This window comes from Plectropomus leopardus, chromosome 10, assembly GCF_008729295.1.
Source record: "Plectropomus leopardus isolate mb chromosome 10, YSFRI_Pleo_2.0, whole genome shotgun sequence".
NCBI lineage: Eukaryota > Metazoa > Chordata > Actinopteri > Perciformes > Serranidae > Plectropomus > Plectropomus leopardus.
In genome coordinates, this window is record NC_056472.1 from 25,931,770 (window position 1) to 25,946,410 (window position 14,641).

The following is a 14,641-nucleotide window of genomic DNA, read 5'->3' on the forward strand; positions in this document are numbered from 1 at the left end:
ACATTGCATCACACTCTTGGAATGCAGAGAGCACTCTGGGCACAGACAGAGCAGCAAAACGTCAGAAACACTAAAAGTGAAACTTGACCGTTCATTCTGCTGGGTCAAAAAGCTCTGAACAGCTTGACAGATGAATTATCCACCCCACCAGTGACAAAGTACTGGGAAGAAATAACTGATGGAGAGCTCCACATGGGCTGCATTCACAGACCTGCAGAAACCTCTGAATTTCATTAGCTACAGCCACAAGCTCTAATTCTCTGAGTTGTATGAAAATAGCTAATACAACTTTTTTTTTAAAACAATGTTTTACTTTACTTTTTACTGTAACGTTGGCCAAGTAAATTTGCGACCCAAGTGAGAAAACACTGACATTAAACCCTGCAGAAGCTCATTTTTTTTTTTACTTTCATTGTGCTGGGATAGAGGTAGAAATATCAGAACCAGATACCTCAGTAGATAGCTAAAACTATCTGCATGGTTAGACAGGAATTTGAGAAATTAAGTTTTTTTAAGTTTTTTAAGTTTTGTGTAATTTGGGTGAACCAATCCTTCAAGAAAAAAAGCAATGAAATATAATATCAAAAACATGGAACAGTGAAGGTATATCACTGGGAGGATTAAACGAAACAACAGATTAATTTAATGTCAACAACATAAACACACACAAAAAAAATATCAAAAAAGAACAGACACCAGATGTCCAGATGAAATGTGTCACTGCATCGTGAGCTCAAAGGCAAAGGTTTGTCATTTTAAGTTCCCATCAATTATATATGATAATATCTAAAATAAACAGTAAACTGTATTTTTACATTTACAGTACTGAGCAAGACAAGGTTTGGTAGTTTGTTTTTTTTAAAGTTGATAAATTAGCACATGATCCTAAAAAGAATATGTATCAATGAAACTTCACAGGACTTGAAATTACATTTCGAACTTGTCCTTAACTGACTCAAATTCAACCAAGAACTTAAGAACTTTTTGTCAAAACCTAAATGGTACAAAACGTACATCCTTTAAAAAGTAGAAAGAGACTACGAATCTCAGCATGAGAACAAAAACACTTTAGTCAGGTTGCGAACACACACAGAACAATGCAACTGTATCAACCCTGTTTCTTTTTCTGCGCTTACCAAGAAAAGAAACTGTCCGTCCTATAAACCCCATGTAGTTAGAAGCAATTTCCCAGTGTAATTGCTACACTTAACATATGCAGATGGAGATGTGAAGAAGAGTGAAAACAAAATTACAGGGTCTAAGTGCTATTATGTGGGAGTATAGGTGGCAAAGACTGCAATTACTTTCCCATTTGGAGAGAGGACATGTTCCTCACGGGCAGGATGCGATCACTGGGCAGATTAATTGTAACTGTGAGTATTTGTTGCAAACTTTCTTCGCTAAAGTTCTATTCTCAGAGACTGCACTCTGTGGCAGTATCATCTTAATTACAACAGACAAGAAAAAGTTTGGTTGATGTGGACAGCGTGTTTGTATAGTTCTTTATTTCTCTTCATAGCCTTGAGTTGAGTGCAGGAATTTAAGAAAACTTCTCTCAAATATACAGTAGGTGCAGTTTATGCAGTGTTTGGAAAGGATACCCACACACAAATCCACTGTTTCTAAATTCCTATGTTATAAAATTCAATGACTTGTTCTTTTATAGAATAATGTAAATAATGTTCAAAGCAAAACCAATGTAACTCCCAGACTCTGTACAAAACCGTTTTTTGTTATGGGAGAGCAAATATGATCTGAGAGGTGTTTGTAAGTTTACTGTACAAAAAGCTGGAACGGAGGTTTAAAAATGTGTCACTCTTTTGGTTTTCAAGAGAATGGTTTGTAAAGCAATTTTTGAAGGTTACGAGTGTAAATAAATTTTGTTGTTTTTCTTTCATTCTGAAGGGTAGCTTAAGGTGATAGGTATGTAGTTTAGGCATTTAGAAGCATTTTACTTCGGCCTAAGCCTGTTCAGCCACTACATCTGTTATTTTTGTTTATACTGACTATACTGTTTATATTTTTTGTAGTATGTATGATGACTGAATAAAATACTACTACTACTAATACATTCTCCAAGTAATGCTGCACTTTCATCTTCATGTTTGATTAAATTTAAGGCTGGGTGGGGTTATTAGAGCTTTTCCACTGAAAGCCCCTGTCTGCTTCATTTGACAATAATGCTGATGAAGGCAACTAGTGTGAAATCAAGTAAGCCATATTTTGATGTGAAGATTTGTACATTTGTACATTTTGTTCAAATGTCTCTTGTAACACAAAACATGACTTTTTTGTCCAGTTTATTTAATACCAATCGAGGCTTTATTTTTAGAGATTAAATTCCGTACCTTTTAACAATTTTAAAGGATCCACGGGAACCCTGCCAACATGTCGGCCAAAAAAACATTAAATGTATATACTGGATACCCACTTCCTCCTTGGTAACCTACCCACCTGCTTAGCAGTACACCCTCTTTATCAACAACCACGACAGCACTGTTGGTAGTACTGTCTGTCAGCGAATTTCATGAAAAAAATACTGAGTGAAAATGTAACTTGACAAACTACTGTGGGCATAACTTGAAGAAAAATCAAAAACAATCTTAGTATTATTGTTAAAACTACACCAGTGAGGTTTTTCAGAAAGCAGGTTATGTGAAAACCCTGAGTATGTTAACCCTGTGATGAGGGAAACTCTGCGTTATCCGTTCCAGAAAGAGAGTTAAGTCAAACTCTGAGTCAATCACCATGGTAACTGACTGTAAACATAACCTGCTCACTCGCAGGTTTTCTTTAAGAAACACCAAGTTTCCACCTGTCTCCTCCCACCTGAAGCAAGCTGTCAGACACGGATTGTCCGTATTTTTGCAATCCGATCAATATCGAGGATTTTCAGGTCTCGATTGGATGTGCTTTCATTCCCTGATGAATATTTGTTATAATGGCGCAGTTTTTTTTCTTTCATTACACTCAATCATTCATCTTAATAATATTCTCCGACTACACATATCCAATCTCACACCGTCTCTCTGTTAGCTGAGTAGAACTCAAATGTTAATGTTTTTTATAATTAGTATTTTATATAATCTTCATATATACAACACCAACATTTTAGTCTACAAATTGATGACTCCAGTATGGATAAAATAAATAAAAGTTAATAAAATAAAACCTAAGATTAATATTTTAAAAACAATAAAATGAAACAAATCTCCAATAATACACAATCACTACAGTAATTCTCAGTCCTATGAACAAAGTTAATATTGTGTTCACAGTGTATGTTTTATATCAATATCAGATGTTAATTTAGTCAGCAGGATATTAGGTGAGAGGATATATACGTGTTATAACAGCATTCTGTTGGAAGTTTAAATGACTACATGTTGAAATAGCTACTGAATGAATATTTACTTTGTTTATTGACAAATATGAATAAAATCAAAGTGAGGTCAGCCTAAGATTACGGCCTAGCAAAATAAGCCTTACCTTTCTGAATAATGTTTTTATATTTCATTTTCAGTTGCTTCCAAATGCATTTTCCCCCTGTGGGTTTGCACCTAAATGAAAATCCAAATGTATTCAATCCACCACTTTCTCACCTGTAGGCTATGATTTTAATAAAGTGCGGTTAATGTAAAGTCAATGGACAAGTGCATTCAAACTTAAGCATTGACTGAAATGACACAGGCAGTGTTTTTTTCCCCTTAGCTGCTGCAACTATGTTACTTTTCTTTTTAAATAGGGGATCATATTCGCCGTAGATATCATGGGGACCTCTAGGTCCAATGAGATAAAGTAGCTTGGTTTCTGTTTCGCAGCGGTTGCTATGGTGAATCGAGGTGTCGGGGCTCTATTCATGATCACCTTTATTGAGGTTGTGCACACACTGAACTCAGGGTGAACATACTCAGAGTTGATTGAACTAACTCTGATCAGCTGTTTGGAACCACATACATAGAGTTTCCCATCTCGGAGTAAATCAAATCAGAGCTCAGGGTTAGACTCAGATTTTGTTGAACCTACTTTCTGGAATACCAACCCAGGAGTTCAGATACAACTTGCTCCATTATGGCTGACCCACTGCGGCCTCGCAGGCTTTTAATGTAACCCTGTTGAATCGTTTTTGGGAAAGTGCTCACCCTCCTCATCAGCACATGACAAGCTGCTGTGACATATGACCCATTTCACGTCCTGTAAAATGGCTATTACACAAGTGGATATCAATCAAGAAATGCAAATCCATACTAAGATTAAAAGCTGAATGGATGACATCGACGGAGCCAAGGTTACTATGGAAACGGATGAGAGCTAAGGTGCTACATTGGGCAGAAACAAGCTAACCACAGTATGTTTACACAAATTTGGGCGAGAATAGGTGTTAAACCAAGATAATATGATATGTAACAACGTGGCCATGTGATAGTGCAGCAAATACACGACAATATTGTATCAAGGCCTACTCCGGAGGACGACAATCTCTCCACTTCCTGGAGGACCAACAAGCTAGCGCGCAGCAGCACGAGCCGTCAGCAGCATCCTTAAAGCACAACAGCTGGAGGTCCAGTTACACACTCGACGAGTGTAGCAGCTGATAGAGAAAAACATACTGAATCACTTACGAAAGGAGGGTTTCCCTTATCTGTCGTGCCTCGTCCTGTCCATGACATCAGCTGTTTTTCCGGGTGTGTTGGGATCGTGTGGGAAGAGTGCGGGAGCGCGCGCAGGCAGGTTCCAATCACATCAACAGCACCAGCGCGTGCAGCGGAGGCGCGCAGCCGTCTCCATGGTAACACTCGAGGGTCCTCAGGTTGCTGCATCACAACAATCTCCCAAATATTTGCCTCGGTTGCTCTCAGCTGTTTTAGCTCTGTAATGGTAAATTGTGACACACTAACTCTTCCATTATCACACAAAAAGGAAAAAGATATTAGGCTATTATTAATTCCCTCTTTTAAAGGTCCCCTATTATAAAACGTCAGATTCTCATGTCTAAGTTAATAGAAAGCTGGTATAAATGCTATATACATATTGATATTGTGAAAATATCAAGAAAGAGAAAGGCACACAGTCCATACTAAGAAACTGTGACTTTTTGGTTTTATTTTTACTTGTTTTATTCTTATATATTTACGTATACATTATTTTCTCTAGTAAATGTCATAATCCTACATATGAATATATTGCCCTTTACCCCCTGTTTTCTGTTTGCTTGTATTCCTATACTTATTTAATTAATTAATTGCAAAAAAAACATGCCTCTAAACAAGCCATCAGGATTTCTGTCTATTTGTAATGTCACAGATATAAGCTACGATATAAATCATTTTAATTTTAAATGTAATGTCTAATTTGGCCCCTTTGTATTTCCTGTTTGATTTACAGTGTATGTGAAAAAAACAGGATTTTAGAAAGAGGGTGAATATAAGCATATTCAGGCAGTTAGTTTGAGAAAAATAAGGTGGTTTTTGAACATTCAAGCATGTTTTGGCAGAAACCCAAGATACAAGTATGAACCTGAAAATGAGCGTAATATGGGACCTTTACTTACTGTCATTCAATAACATGAATCACAAGTAGCAGGTAAACCACTGTTTTTTTTCTAATGGGTTTAAGTTTGCCCGGTAAAACAAAGCATTCACTTTTTTATGCATACCTATAATTGAAGTCCTCATACATTATTGAGCTGAGTAAAGTGCTGTCAGGTCAATTCAGAACATGTAGAGTTCCTGTGGGATGAAAGGTGCAAGTTGAAACTTTCACTTCAGACTGCGGGCTGTGTGCAGCTGCTCAAAGGCCTTTCTTTCCTTTGGCCTGGGCTTGTATCGAGCAGTTTAAATGCTGCCAGAGTACAAAATGTGCAGACTGTTGTCTGAAGGAAGTTTTACATGTACATCATTAGTTTCTTTAAAAAAACATCACGTTAAAGCAATTACTCAATGAGCTGATTCTTTTATTGAATTAAGTATGTGGAGGTATGGGCAGATTATAAGACAACTGGCCCCTGGGCATTTATTTATGTATGTACTTATTTATTTATTTTACCTTACTTTATTCATTTATTTTTGGGGGGTATTTTGGTTCTGTAGTTATTTTGTATCTCTCTTTAGTAAATTTGCCCCATTTGGTGGTCATTTCATGTCTCTTTCAGTTAATTTTAGGGTACTTTAATGTCTTTAATGCCATTTTGCATCTCTTTGTAGCCATTTTCTGTCTGTTTTGGTTGTTTTGCCTGTTTTTGTAGTAATTTTGTGTCTCTTTTTGTTTGTTTACGCAGCTAGTTTTATGTATTTTTTGGTCATTTACATCTATTTGTAATGTTGCTCTTTGGTTATTTTGCCCTTTTTTGTATCTTTTTGTAATTGTTTAGAGTTTTAGATCATTTTTAAAATCTCTTTGTAGTCATTATGTGTCAGTTATTGGTTGTTTTTCCCCTTTTTGTAGTTGTTTTGTGTCTCTTTTATTTCTTGTCTCTTTCTGGTTGGTATGAGTTAATTTGAGTGATATGTTGCATGTAAAGGCCAGGAGGCCCCTGATCATTTGGGCCCCTAGGCCTGTGCCTGGTAGGCCCATTCAGTAATCCATCCATGTGTGGAGGTCACTTTACATGCCATCTTTTGTTTTGTTTTATTTTCCTCTCATGTAAATAACTGTCCAAACATGTTTATCTTCATATTTTATCGTGCAACATGCCAGGTGTTGGTATAGCGGGTGAAAAAAGTCCCAATCATTTTAATGATACAATACCAACAAATTATTCAGTAAAGATGTTAAATAAGTTTTAACTCAATTCAATAATTTAGTCTTTGTTTGAGAAATGACAGTGCTGGCAAATCCTTAAATTCACGCTTTGCTAAAGGACTGTCCATTTATAGCAAAAAGTTATACATGCAATTACATTTTATGACAGAAACCTCCACAAAAGCAGTAACAAGGATGCTTTAGTGAAAAATAGCACATGCATGAACATCATATTAACACATAAGGAGCCAAAACGGGGGCATTGGAGGGCATGCATATATCGGCACAGCTATAAAAAGTACAAATGATGTCAATCAAACAGGCCTTTCTCTCTGCAGATATTTCTGACATGTTATGGCAAGTGGAACTAATACCACTAACGAAGCCTAGTGAGCCATTTTTTACAAGTTCCTGCAGCTGACAAAACTGAACGGGATGCATTGTTTCCTTCTATGGTGTCAAAACGTCCACAGTGAAAAAGGTCTTAAATGCAACTTCAGATCGTTTCTGCAAACAAAGGCATGCTGTCCTCTGACTCCACCGCTGTTTTAAAAGCCAGCTCGGTCCAAACATTGATCCAAATTGTAGTGTCTTTTGAGACTAACTGAAATTGAATTTTTGCATTCAAGTTTACTTAAAACGACATTAGTTCTGTCGGATCAGAGTCAAAATGCGTTATTATTTCTGCAGTGTCGTTCTGAGCACACTCTATTTTGAGACGTCATGGAAAAGCACAGGTGTTACTAAGAACATTAGCCATGACTCTTTTCCATTCAAGTGTCCCACTAAGCTATGACTAAGCTATGTGTGACACTGAGCCAGCACGCACAACACCAGGACCCAGAACCTGGAGCAGCTAAACAGGATCCAGCCATTATTATGTTATCATTCACACCTGTGCTTTCTCCCATTGCAACACATCAAAATGTCCTCAGAAAAAGGGCCTATTACATCAGAAGGAAAGATAGAAACAAAACTACAGCACTCTGGAGAGATCATCTGGAAAATGGAAGGGGAAAAAAGTGAAACAAAACATTAAAAAAAATAGTCTGCTTCTAATTACATCTCAAACTGGTGACTTAACTTTTTATTTTGGCAGTTTTCCGCACTCCAGCTCCTGCCCAGGCCTGTGTCTGAGAGTCAAGACTAATCAAAGGCACTTGTATGGAGAGAACTGTTGGCCTCTGAAGGGATTGAGCCAGTTCAGGCCAGCCTGCTGCTCTTTCTCTCCTTCTCTCCTTTTTCTTTCCCCTCTCACTCTCTCTTCCTGTCCTGTCTGTTTAAGGAGAGAAAGATTGGGAAATTCCTTCAAGCTACTTTACTTCAGGTTTCTGTGGGATTTAAACATGCACACTGAGGTTTTGGTACAGTCCATGTTGGTGCCGTTGTTTCTGATTCTGCTCTCTGCCGTGGAGGACACTTTGTTACAATCGGTGAGGTGAGTTTCCGCACAGCTTTGTTTTTTTCTTAGTTTATTTTGGGGTAGTCTAGAGAGCAAGAGGGAAGAGGGAGGTGCAGAGTTTTGCTGACAAAGACAACATTTGGAGAGCACAATAAGGGAAAGTTTAGGGGTGCCTATACATGTAGTTTGCACTTGCACTTTTTTGTGCAGTTTTCTTTATGCTGCTTTACTTGCCAATAATCCTGCATGCAAAGTCATCGGGGAAAAGGCTGCTGCTGTTTCCATTATTCAGCATTTGAATAACACTTTTTCTAAATTTAAGTACATTCATTTAGTTTCATTTGGATGCCTCAGCTGATACGATAGTGTTATGACAGCTTTTGTGGTTGTGTGATTGGCGCAGGAGGTTTTAGTGTCATTTTGGCTGAAGAAACGGTTATGTGTCTCAAAATCTTTTAGTCATTAACAAGGAGGATCCAATTCAAAAACCTGCATTTATGCAAAAAACTTAACTGCAATTTGTAGCCTTTTGCATCATACTTTTTTTGCTTTTTGATCAAATTTAGGAATGCTACACTTAAGCCCCCTAATGCTGTGAAGCCTTTTTGCTTTTTCAGGAAATCTTACATTTTATTGGAATAAAGCGTAAAAATGGAAAGAATTACATGGAGTTTATCACAGAAATTGGCTAAAATATGAAAAATGAATTTTTGTTTACCTTGGCTTTTAACAGTTGAGCCTGATTCAGCAGACCTGTAAATGCTGCCATATGATTCAAACTTAACGCAGCTGCAGAGGGGGTGTTTTCTCCAGCAGGTGCACTGTGTCTGTGTAGCAAATATGTTATAGCGTACAGTGCACAGCACTTATTAGACGGCAGTGGCAAACCCACATATGCTTTACCGCAGGAAGCAACAGCTCCCAAGAATCCAGGTGATTACAGTGTTTCCCTCTGTTTTTAATTATGCATATCCAAATAATTCCTACCTTGTTTGTTTACCTGGTGTGTCATCATAACAACTTGACAGTGACAAAAAGGAGTAGGTGTGAAACACTCAATAATGGAGGTTGTGTTTTGCAACCTCAATTGTAAGAACGCAAGCAAAGAGGAAGTGCCATGGCATTTGCATGTACGAACATTGTTCAAGCCAATCACCATCCAGAATGTCAACAACTTCTTAGAGATCCATGATTAAGACTCCGCCTGCAACCTATTTATAAAACTCACAGTCACAGTATATATAACCATTATTTATCTTTACACAGGCGTTACCCCCTTACAGGCCCTATAGTTTAGGGGTCAAAACAAGCCGCCAGAAAAAACACCTTTTCTTACCTTCATATCTTTTTCCTTTTTTGGCAGTAAGTTAGCTTGTGGTTTCATTTGTATCTAGGGCTATTTTGTTTGTAACTTACTCACTGGTAATACAAGGGTTAAACGGCCCCACCTGACTTCTCATTTTCCTCATGTAGCCCTATGTTCTCTCTCTCTCCCCTGGACCCACTTGAGGGTCATAAAACAAGGCTTTGCAAGAATTTTGCCATAAAAATAATTAAAATTACAAGTAATATGATGGTCTTTTTAAAAAAAAAAAAATAAATAAAATCCGGCTGTCTATGGAGTAGAGAGAAGTAATTACTTTTGAAATAATTCTCTGTGACCAGAGAAAAGGCTGTGGCATTTGCTTTTGTTCAAGAAGTAGAAAACTACCAGAATGCACTCTGCGGCACAGGACTAACCGATGCTCCTCCTGTTGGTAATGTCATGCAAGCTTGGCTGTTTTTTTTACAATGATGAGAAATAGGCAACAGAGTAAAACAATTTTGGTTTAAATTTTGATCAGCACTGCTTAGTTCCAGTTTTATCGCAGTTTTTTGAGCCCCTGTTTTAAAAATACATGAAATGACATGGCACCTCTTTTTTTTTTTTTTTTTACTAATTCTTGTATTACAGCCAAACTGTGCACTAAATATGGTACTGAAGACAATTTAGCCAAGACAAAGGCAACACAGTCACAGAATCCTGATATTTGATCAGCACTGCAGTTTTACCGTTTTGTCTTCTATACTCTTTGTGTTCATGGCCGCTGGTATACAAAATGTGGGTGCTGGCAAGATGGAGGGAAGTTAACTGTAGCTTCAGCGATCCAAAGAATTAACGGCCACGCGACGTTCTCCTTGCTTCCTCACCGCTGAACACCTTCAACCTCGTACACCTTCACACACCGTGAAAACTGAAACAAAAAATAAGACATAAAAGTTTGAAAACGAACATTTCTCATCTAGAGTCCATCATAAAGCAGTTCAATTAGCACGACAAAATGTGCCGAAATAAAACAAAATGTCCAAAAAACGCACCACTAATTCAATTTTCAATTTTATTTATAGAGCCCATTATCACAAAACACTTTTTAAAACACACTTTACAGCATACGTACGACATCCCTCTGCCCTTAGACCATGACATCATCTAAGAGCGACCTCTTCCAGGATGGACAGACATGCAATAAATGTCGTAAATAACAATTAAATTACAGTAGTTATCACTGCTGTCCATATAAAACACATTATTAACATTATACACAATATGAAAGAAAATAAGGAACAATTATCATGTGCGCCTCTAGGACCACACGTACAATAGCGTTACTCTAGAGTCGTACGTTCGCCGTTTGCAGCCATGTTGCTCTTACCCACAATGCTACTGACACAACGTCACATATTTCCCACAATGCCGTCAGCTACACTGTTGTGGTGTTACTCTCTGCATTTATAAAAACCTTACAGCTATATATTTTTAGCCAACATTTTTAAAATACTTTTAATACACATTTTTATTACATCTTTTACTCTTTTTAACACCTTATTTATTATATTTTTAATGACTTTTAACACCTTTATGAACTTAAAGGTAATGAATAACTTAAACATATAAAATAAACACATCAATAAAACTGTCTCTGGGACAGTTGCATTTATGATATTTTATTTCCACAGATGGAAATTATGATACAAGGCTGGTTGAAAATTGGCAAAGTAATACTTTTAAAGCTTTAGTTTGTACATTTTGGATGAGACAGTGAAAGGGGAAAGCAGATGTAGCACCCTCCAATGATACACAGGAGGTCATGATTAAAAAACTGGCTTTAATCCATCCAAACTAACCGAGTCAAAGAGAGAAATAATGAAGAATACAATAAATGAAAAGCATGTATGAATGCCTTGTGTTTACACATACAGCAGTCAGGATATAAACTAGCATACATATATTACACAGCAGAACTTGTAGCTTGCCTTGAAATTTTTCCTTTTTATGTTTTTTAATTCACTAAGAAATCGTTTTTTTCTGCACTCTAAAGTTACAAACACACATAGCATGTAAAATTACTCACAATACATCAGCCAAATACATCAAGGCAATCACAACCGTTAGATTAACCTCTTAATTACTGTAATCTGAACTACAATCAAACATACCTCACAGGCTGCTTTTCTCTTAAGAGGAGCTAAATCTTCCTGTATTTGTTCTACTGGTTGTCTTCTTCCAGGTTTATCTGCTGATATTATTATTATTATTATTATTATTATATTATTATTATTATTATTATTAAATATTGTTATTATTTTTATTATTTGACGCAGCTGACGCTCTCCCCTTCTTCTGCTTTATTTTGGCGCTTCGCTCACCAGGTGTTTGTTTAATTAATTCCGGGCGGACCACTAGCGCAGCGGTAATTAGTTCCGCCCCTGAGACTAATATTATTACACATGGGACCCAAAAATACCAGGATTAACAGCTAAAAATTAAAGTGATGTTAAAAGGCAGTTACAGCAGATACCGTAAGAACAAAATGGATTGAGTCTCTGCTTCTTGGTTACTGTAAAACTTCATTTAAAAGCCTGGGCTGTTATTTGCTTAAAAACTTTACAGGCTTATGTTTGGGACTTGTGTCTATACAACACTAGCTTTTTATTCCTTTCACTTAACAATGTTGCCAAGCACAGACAGAAATACTGTCAAATTGTTTCATTAAACATCTTTTTTTGCATCTATTGTTTACTCTGGCAGTATTACTTCTTCTTTGGTGCTCATGGTTTCTGTCAAATTAAGTGAACGATTACATTTTAAAGAATTTACCAAGCTAAATACGTGTGTAACATATCCATATTGACAAAAAATTCAAACGTATATTTCTATGCGTTATCAAACCAGCTGACTAACATTATTTCCACCAGGTAGCTAACAACTCGGTTTTATACAAATATAAAATTTCTATAATCTATAATTTCTGCATGGTAATCAGGCCTCTAATTGAGACAGGCCTTTATTTGTCTAAATGTGTAGCTACACTGGGCTAATAAAGGGACTAGGCATCTAATTGGGACTATGCTTGTATTAGAAGTTTTACAGTACTTTATGTCATTTCTTATTTAATAATCCTCGTTCAAAGCATAATGTATTACAGGACCAGTTACAGATATTTTTTTCGGCATATCGCAGGCTGTTTAGACAGATTCAGCAGTGTGAAAACTGTTTGCTTTCTCTTTGATGTTTTTTATGCATTAAGGAAAAAGATTACAGACCACCTATTTCCTTTCATGCAGTAACAGAACAAGCATTCATGTTGGTGATCAGTTGATCATTAGCTTTAGTCTTTGTGTTGTGTTCACATTATTGTTTGCAGAATTTGGGAGGCAGCATCAGCAGTTTTTAACAGAAGTGGTGAGGTGGCATTACTTAACTTTTTTGGTCCTTACGGCCAGCTTGATGTGTCACAGCCCTAATTGTAGGTTGCTCACTGAGCACACATTGTACCTGCAATTATATAATTTTGTTCTTTTCTGCTGGAAGAATAGCACTGTTGCTTTATCTATTTATGTAACTGTAGGCCAAAGTGCTAGTTCTTTTGCTGATTTATTGTGCTAATTTAATGTGGTTTATCTCTTTCTATGGCTTTTTTCATATTTGTGTAATTTCTTTCTCATTTGACAAAAACAATATTTTGTTGAGTTAGCCCTACAATGAGGTATTTAAGCAGTAATGACAGTGTTATTTGGGGGAATAGTTGGATGCAATACATTTGCACTACATGTTTAAGTCCAATAATCTTACATATCCATTACTGATAAAGACGATGAGGCCTGCACTTGAATTAAAATAAATACAGCATACAGCACATATCCAGATCCAGATCCCTTGAATTTTTTTTGCATCCCAGTTTCACTCCAGCCCACTGCTGTGGCAATAACATCAAGAAGCTCTGTCTTTCTCATTCGCACAGAGGCTGCGGGTTTCATAGTGCATGCCGTGCAGACACAAACTATGCAATTTTTCCCTTCCAAGTGAAAGGGGGAAAATGCATTGAGCTGCACTGTCCTGGATGTAAAAGAACACCTGTTGTTCTTATGTGCAGCAGCAGTAACTGTTTGAGGGAAATCTCCTCAATGGGCTCAAATGGCTCCTCTTAACAAAGGCATGAGACATACAGAAGGACTCACTGGGTGACTGACAGAACCATAGTTGTCCTCTGTTGCCCTCACCCTCTGTCATTTTGAGACCAGACAGTGATGTCATGACGAGATCTGGTTTACGATGTTGTGGTGCAGCCGTTACTTGTCTGGTGACAATGTAAATTTGCCAATTTGTTTGTTTGAGCAGGATGGGGCAGCGTAAAAGAGTAGGAGGACGAGACCAGGGCAGTGCCAAAATCCCTCTCTGTTTACTGCACAACATACCTGATGGGGACAGGCAGATTGCTTTGCTCTGATTTTGCCGCTTGCGGTTTTCTTATGACTTGCTCATACAAACAGCTACACACTCAACACTGCGTCCTCTTGTGTCCTGTGCAACACACTTGAGCCCCAAAAAGCTACACATTTTTTATGGTGTTAAGATACAAACACTTAAAGTAAATTTGACAAATCCACCATCCACCTGGTCCCGTCCACTGGTGTATCATATGGCCGCAATAGTTTACGTCCAGCCACGTCATCAACTAACACCTCCTGTTAGCGTATTATACGACCACAGCAGGTGCCATTAAACCAGCCAGTGGCATATCATACCACTTATTAAAGGTGGCTTTTGGCGTCAGCATCATACTGTACTACAAGTACTTGTCCAAATTGCACCAAATTCGATAATCCGTGGGTCACTAGCATTACACCTGCCAGGCGTGAAGCAGAAAGGACAAATGGTTCTTGAGATATGCAAAGGACACACACAAAGACAGATGGACAAACAGAAAGATTTCTAACGTCATGGTTAGATGGTGCACTTTATATTTGGTCCGCCATTAATTTGAGTGTCTAAATTCTGAGTGTGAAAAATGAACCATTATGTTATGCCCTCAACAACTGGATAAAAAAGTAGTGGCCGTGGCATGGACACTACTGTCTGATAACAATCCCACAATACAATGCTTTTATAGGTGACAAAATTACCATTGTGCAACTAAAAATGATTAACAAGCCCCTGAAATCTCAGTTTACCAGTCA

General features: G+C 37.4%; 2 protein-coding genes across 2 annotated transcripts in view; one reads left to right on the top strand and one right to left on the bottom strand.

The window, feature by feature from the left end:
* The window catches only part of nalcn (sodium leak channel, non-selective), an 88,401-nt gene extending 83,699 nt beyond the window's left edge, over positions 1-4,702 (bottom strand). Inside the window, exon 1 of the mRNA XM_042494455.1 lies at positions 4,623-4,702. Coding sequence (XP_042350389.1) covers positions 4,623-4,670 — 48 coding nt within the window. The 5' untranslated portion in view covers positions 4,671-4,702. The remainder of the gene's footprint in view (positions 1-4,622) is intronic.
* Positions 4,703-7,754: 3,052 nt separating this feature from the next.
* Positions 7,755-14,641, top strand: part of itgbl1 (integrin, beta-like 1) — a 67,695-nt gene continuing 60,808 nt past the window's right edge. Inside the window, exon 1 of the mRNA XM_042495170.1 lies at positions 7,755-8,179. Within this exon, the coding sequence (XP_042351104.1) occupies positions 8,088-8,179 (92 nt within the window). The 5' untranslated portion in view covers positions 7,755-8,087. The remainder of the gene's footprint in view (positions 8,180-14,641) is intronic.